Source organism: Euleptes europaea, chromosome 12, assembly GCF_029931775.1.
Source record: "Euleptes europaea isolate rEulEur1 chromosome 12, rEulEur1.hap1, whole genome shotgun sequence".
In the NCBI taxonomy this organism is placed as follows: domain Eukaryota; kingdom Metazoa; phylum Chordata; class Lepidosauria; order Squamata; family Sphaerodactylidae; genus Euleptes; species Euleptes europaea.
In genome coordinates, this window is record NC_079323.1 from 32,854,849 (window position 1) to 32,861,172 (window position 6,324).

General features: G+C 40.1%; 1 protein-coding gene across 1 annotated transcript; it reads right to left on the bottom strand.

Moving 5' to 3' along the window:
* TIPRL (TOR signaling pathway regulator) lies at nucleotides 1-6,324 on the bottom strand. The gene is made up of 7 exons (XM_056858142.1): nucleotides 6,216-6,324; nucleotides 4,564-4,743; nucleotides 4,103-4,202; nucleotides 3,668-3,799; nucleotides 2,360-2,455; nucleotides 1,445-1,507; nucleotides 1-250 (listed from the first exon to the last, which is right to left on the bottom strand). Exons 1-7 carry the CDS (start codon nucleotides 6,314-6,316, stop codon nucleotides 116-118), a joined length of 807 nt encoding a protein of 268 aa, XP_056714120.1. The 5' UTR covers nucleotides 6,317-6,324; the 3' UTR covers nucleotides 1-115.

A 6,324-nucleotide genomic window follows, 5' to 3' on the forward strand; every position in this document is an offset into this window, starting at 1 on the left:
ACAAATACAAATAGATCCTGATCCAGCAAGTACTGGCATCTTCAATGATGATGGCCAAGAGACTATAAATCTCCAGAAGAAAGTCTGTTTCAAGTCCACAAAATTTAGATTCCACTTAAGTGTGTTCTGGTACCGCAGAAGATTTAGAACTCAAATTTTCTGGAAATTCCAGCTTCTCACACACTGTCTCCTTCACAGGTAAATATTGAGCAATCTCGTTGGGATCCGTGAACAAGGCTTGAGGAACATGCTTAAAAAGAAGACAGCAAAAATTATGCCAACCCAAACAAAGAAAACACAATAAAAAAAATATACAATCTAGCATGGGAAAACAATGCAGTAGAAAGCTAACTACTCACTAGTTTGTGATTCTCTAATCTTAACTTATTAAATATGCAGTGGGGGTGTGATGGATACAGGGTTAAATGTAAATTATGAGACTAAGAAATTCTGTCAGCCAATGCCACCAGGCAGTAGGCGGAGTCTGGTTAGCTGACAGGAGTCTTACTGAAGGGAGAGAAGTTCTTGATCTTTTAGCTCTGAGCTCCCAAACTGTGCAGTTGTCTGTTGAGTCTCTTAGAACCTGTGTGTTCACATATTACCTAGCTTACATAAACCAAACCTGAGTGGTGACAAAGGGAAGGTTGAGGTAGACAGAGAAAACCCTTTCTTCAGTCACAAAGTGGGAGGCGGCTCCTGAAATAGGGGCACTCCTAATTCAGTGTTTTTGGGGGAAAGATCTGTTTTCCACAAAGTGTGGGAAAGGTTGTGGATAAACCTCCACTCTCTAGTGTTCTCTGATCTAGGGTAAACCGAGTCCACACTGAGTATAATGAGTATAATGCACAAAGCCTGGATATTTACTGAACAGCTTGAAGAGTCCGTACTCAAAACTAAGTACTATGCCTGTAACCATTCAAGATTTGAGCTGTTCCTAACCAACTAAGCTTTGTGCCTCTCTTGAAGTAAATCTATCTACCTCTCTGTAAATAATAAACTTCAATTTATCTTCATTATTATAAATCAGCTACAGCTTCTAAGCCTCTCAATTTTATCTGGGGGGGTGGAGAAGAGAAGCTTTCTCCTCGTACAAATGTGACAAGGTGTGGAGTTTAAGAAATATTAAAACCCCTCACATTTATTGGTGGCAGCAGATTTGAGGGGTTCAGGGAAGACAAACCCTCACAGGGGAAAATGAATTGAAGGCTGGCCAGCATGTGTACTGTTTTTAATTAATGTGATGTATTTACTGCAAATGATTACTGAAACACTGGTGTCTGTCAGTGGCTTTCATCAGGATTTTGTAATGTTAATTCCTGGGTGTGGGGGAGTCAGTAAATGTTGGCACAGGTAGCATTTGTCAGAGTCTTTGAAGAAAGTAATTTGTTCCAGGAAGCTGCCAAAGCTGACACATTAAAAACAACCATGCTTAAAATGTTAATACCATTAAACTTGATACTTTGCTTTCCTTAGACGTGTATTCCCGCAACATGTAGCGTTTGTCAGCCTAGTAAAAAAAAAAAAAGTTTAAATGTTATTGCATGCTCATGTAACATTCTTCATGCATTGCTAGTTTAAATAATCAAAGTAAAATAAAGAAACTGAAACAAGCTTAACAGTTCAATGACTAAAGTAAGATTTGAGTGTTTTTTTTTTTTTTTAGCAAATTCAGTTTAGTCTAAGCGGTCATCTGGTGCACCATCTTAAACACCTGTTTCTAGTTCCAATGAAGGGGATGAGCTTTCATGAACTGTGGCTCATGAAAGCTCATACCCTACCAGCAATTTTGTTAAGTCTTTAAGGTGCTACTGGACTCTTGCTCTTTTCTACTGCTACTGACAGACCAACACAGCTACCCACCATCATCTAGTTCCAATTAAGATTCTGAACTCTTTGACATCACACAGCCTCTCAAGCAACGACCCAACCTTTCTTTAGGAAGTGTTATTGGATATGTGGGCTCAAGGACCATCTTGAATTAGGCAAGGCATAGTACAAATAATATTTAGGTAGGATGTTCACAGACTATGTGGAAACAGGGCAGCACAGTGTTCAACAGATCCTTGATGAATGTAAAAGTATTTCCACTGGTAGGATGTGCATCAACTAAAAATAGTATTCTTGGCTACACTAACTCTTTCTCAGCACACACAGTTTTATGGGGGCAAAGACTATAAGAAGCATTCCATAATCCTAGGAAGGGCCATCTGAAATCTACTCAAGGCAGCCAGGAAATTACAACTAGCCTTGTCTATTATGAAGTTACTGTACCAAAGCCACAAGCAAGGAACAACACACGCTAGGGAATTTAAGGTCTAAATGCTTATTCCATCCAGGAGGCATGGTAAGACTTCCTCACCTCGTGGTAAAGCCTTGTGTCATTCATCCGGATAAGCACACCATCAACTCGCAGGAAAAATCTCAGCAGCACAAAGAAGCTTGAAGGCATCACCCTCTGCCACAGACAGTAAAAATGATTTGCATCTGCATCATTTTGCTTATCAAATAGTTACCTACTTCAGTAGAACAGGAAACATTTTATAATCACATTAGTCACTAATGGTCATTTTGCAACAACTTCTGAAATTTAACAGCTGGTTCTTCTATTTCTTGTAGGCACTAATGACTAACAGAGACATGATCATTCGGTACTGAAGGATATCTCAGTTGAATACCCTCTTGTCAATATTAATTTCCTTGATTGAGACCACAATCTGATACACACTTACATTGGGAGTAAGTCTCACCAAACTCCATTGGCTGAGTAAAGTTAACATTTCTCAAGGATGAGACTTTTAAAAATCAGATAATGGCTGAGTTATCAGAATATTTTAATATAAATCAAAGAGCAGCTAGTACTTGTGCTAGTGAATGGAATGCTTGTAAAGCTTTAACTAGAGTGAAAATCACTGCATGTGCATCTCATAAGAAGCTTAGAGAAATGAAAGAAATAACATTGAAAGATAGACTAAAATATCCAGATCTTTATCGGGAATGGCAAAAATTTAAGTATGAACTAAATAATATACTATCAGTAAAAGCAGAATATGCTCTAACTGGATTGTGCCTCACCTACCTCACAAGGTGCCTGTTGTGGGGAGGAAGGTGATTGTAAGCCACTTTGAGACACCTCAAAGCAGAGAATAAAAACCAACTCTTCTTCTGATACCTCTGTTATATTTTTGTCTTTATTTTATGTATATATTTTTTATGTTTTTTTTTATTTTGGGGGTTTTTTTCTGGGTGTTTTTTTTTTTTTTGGAAGGAAATAAAAAAAGAACTCAATTGAACTGTGCTTTATTCTCCTTCCTGTTTGTATTATCCTACAAGATCACAATTTTAGTTTTTTCACAAAATTTCATGAGCCAAATATTTCCTGCTCCAATGTGTTACACAAAGGTAAACCAGGGCTTTACAGCTTCAATGTAACCTCAACATTTCTGTCAAGCCTCAGGCTTCTCTGTAAATCAAACAAGAAAAAAAGAAACTAGACATTTTAAAGGGCTACAGTTAAAGGAAATTTCCAAACAATTTGTTCACCTGAATTGCTTTAACTGAGGAAAAACTGAAAATGTAGATGTGGGCGCTGCATCATTTCCTCCCCCTTCAGATGAATTCTAAAAACCTTTTCTACTTCAAGAAAACATGCAAAAGTAACCAAGCTCACTATTTTGACACTGAGGCTTGAGACTCCATGATCATGAAGTTCATCTTCAAACAGCAGCACTTCTTCAAAGAACATAATCTGTTCTCTGGCTTTTAATTTCTCTGTGTCTATATGCTCTGTTGTGGCAGAAACCTGGGGAAAAGGAATAAAATGTTATATGAACATCCATGAAGTTGCCTTATACTGAATCGGACAATTGGACCACCAAGGTCAAAATTGTCTACTCTGACAAAATCTCAGGCAGAGGTCTTTCACATACCTACTACCTGATCCATCTGACTGGAAATGCTGGGGACTGAAACTTAACCTTTCTGCTTGACAAACAGATGCTCTGCCGCTCCCCTATAAGCTGTGTTAGAAGCTGTGTTCTCTTCTAAGAGTAAACATTAATGTTTGCAAGGTAATGATCGATCCAAAGGAGAATTCTAAATTTACCTGTAACTTTAATGTATCACCCAACAGTGTTCCTTTGTAATCTGTTGTGTAAGTCCAATCATATGGCTTAACAACCTCCTTTGTGTGTTCGGGCTCCGATCTGGAGGAAAAACAATAGACAGCTTTGTAGCATGTTAAATACAAAACGAGATGAAGACTACATCCATAAATCCATGGTGCTCACAGCTTTCACTGTACATGGCTCTCTCCCACATTTTATTCTGACAACAATCCTGTGAGGTGGGTTAGGCTCAGTCTGTAAGATTGGCCCAGTGTCACTCTTTAAGGCAGTTAGCATCTGAATCTAGATTTTCCAGATATGCTTTAACCAGTACACCACACTGGCATTAAGAGCAGATCAGTGCATTCTTTATAAAGGTAATCTTTCCTGTTAGAAACATGGTGGTGTTCCCTATACAGTGGTACTGTGTGTACAAATACCAATAATGTTTTGTTATTACCTGCTTTCTTGCCACTCTTCTGCACAGGCAACTTTAACCATGCCTTGAGAGTTATTTACGCATCTTAAAGCATCAACGGCATTGAACTCGATTCCAAAGTGAGACTCATGCTGAATTCTTAAGATATTGTCTCCAAACATCATTTCTGGGACACAAGGCATACGCAGTTCTTCAGCTAGTCTGAAGGGGAAAAAGAAGATTTATAGTCTACCTATTCTTGCAGGAACTATTTCTTATTGATCTCTATATTTTTCATTCCACAGAATATTGCAATTTTTTGGTATCTAATGCAGAATATGTTAACAGGGAGTTCATTTAGTCAAGATGAAATTAGCAATAGAAGAACCTCCCCTCCCCCAATTTTATATACCTCTTTCACAGTATCATTTCCCCATACAGAAAAATGACTTAATGTGGGAATTGGTATGAAACCAGAATGAGAATCCCACTTTGAAGCTGCTTACAGCTTCTGCACATACAATGAGAAACACACACACAAAGCTACAAGTTATAATTTACACAACAATTTTCCAGAAATTTAACAGCAGCCATCCTAAAACAGCAAGAGAAACAACCTTAACTACACCCACCAAATGATTAAGAAGAGTTGTTTTTTACACCCTACTTTTCTCTATCGAAAGGAGTCTCAAAGCAGCTTATAATCACCTCCAATTCCTCCCCCCACAACAGGCACCTTGTGAGGTAGGTGCGGCTGAGAGAGTTGTGAGAGAACTGTGACTAGCCCAAGTGACCCAGCAGGCTTCACGTGTAGGAGTGGGGAAACAAACCCGGTTAGAGTCCACCGCTCATGTAGAAGAGGGGGAATCAAACCCAGTTCTCCACGTTAGAGTCCACCGCTCTTAACCACTACACCACGCTGGCTCTGGGCTGGGAGAATAGACGAATTCATTCTTTTTGCAATGAACAGTAGGACATAAGCTCAGCTATAATAAAAACCTGCCAAGATAGGAATTTCCAAAAAAAAAAAAAAGGTTTTGCATGGGGAAAAACCTTCTAGTGTTAAGTCCGTGTTAATACCACACCTAATCCCATCACGCCTGCTATTCACATGTACATACTGTTAACATTTACATACTAATGCTTATCTGAATTCACTCTCCTCTACTTAAAGACAGATGGATGCACGTTCTAGCTGTATCTGAAGAAGTGAGCTGTGGCTCACGAAAGCTCCTACCCTCCCCGAAAATATTTTTGTTAGTCTTTAAAGTGCTACTGGACTCTTGCTCTTTTCTACCACTAAATACAGTACACTAAATACCTTGCTCTTTTCTACCACTAAATACAGTATCTGAAGAAGTAAGCTGTGGCTCTCGAAAGCTCATACCCGGCCAGAAAATATTTTTGTTAGTCTTTAAAGTGCTACTGGACTCTTGCCCTTTTCTACTTCTAGTGTTAGGTATTCTTTACTAGCGCTGTGGGCTAACTGGATTAGCTGCTGCTGCTGCTTTGCTACTGTAAGGGTTTGTTGGTCGGTTCCCGTTTTCCCCTGCCGTCAATGCCGATCTCTGCAGATTTGGGGCCCCGGGATTGAAAGCAAAGGCAAGGACTGAGAACCGGCTGCCGGAGACCGGGCAACGGCCCCCAGCTCCGGGCCCGGGCAGCCAACGCCCCGACCCCGACCCCTCTCCCACCTCTCGGCCTCAGCCGACTTCATGATGTGGGTCCGGGCGGCGGTGAGCTTCCAGGGCCCGAAGGTGAAGTCGCGCCGGCTGCTTCTGAAGACGGGCATCATGATGGCGG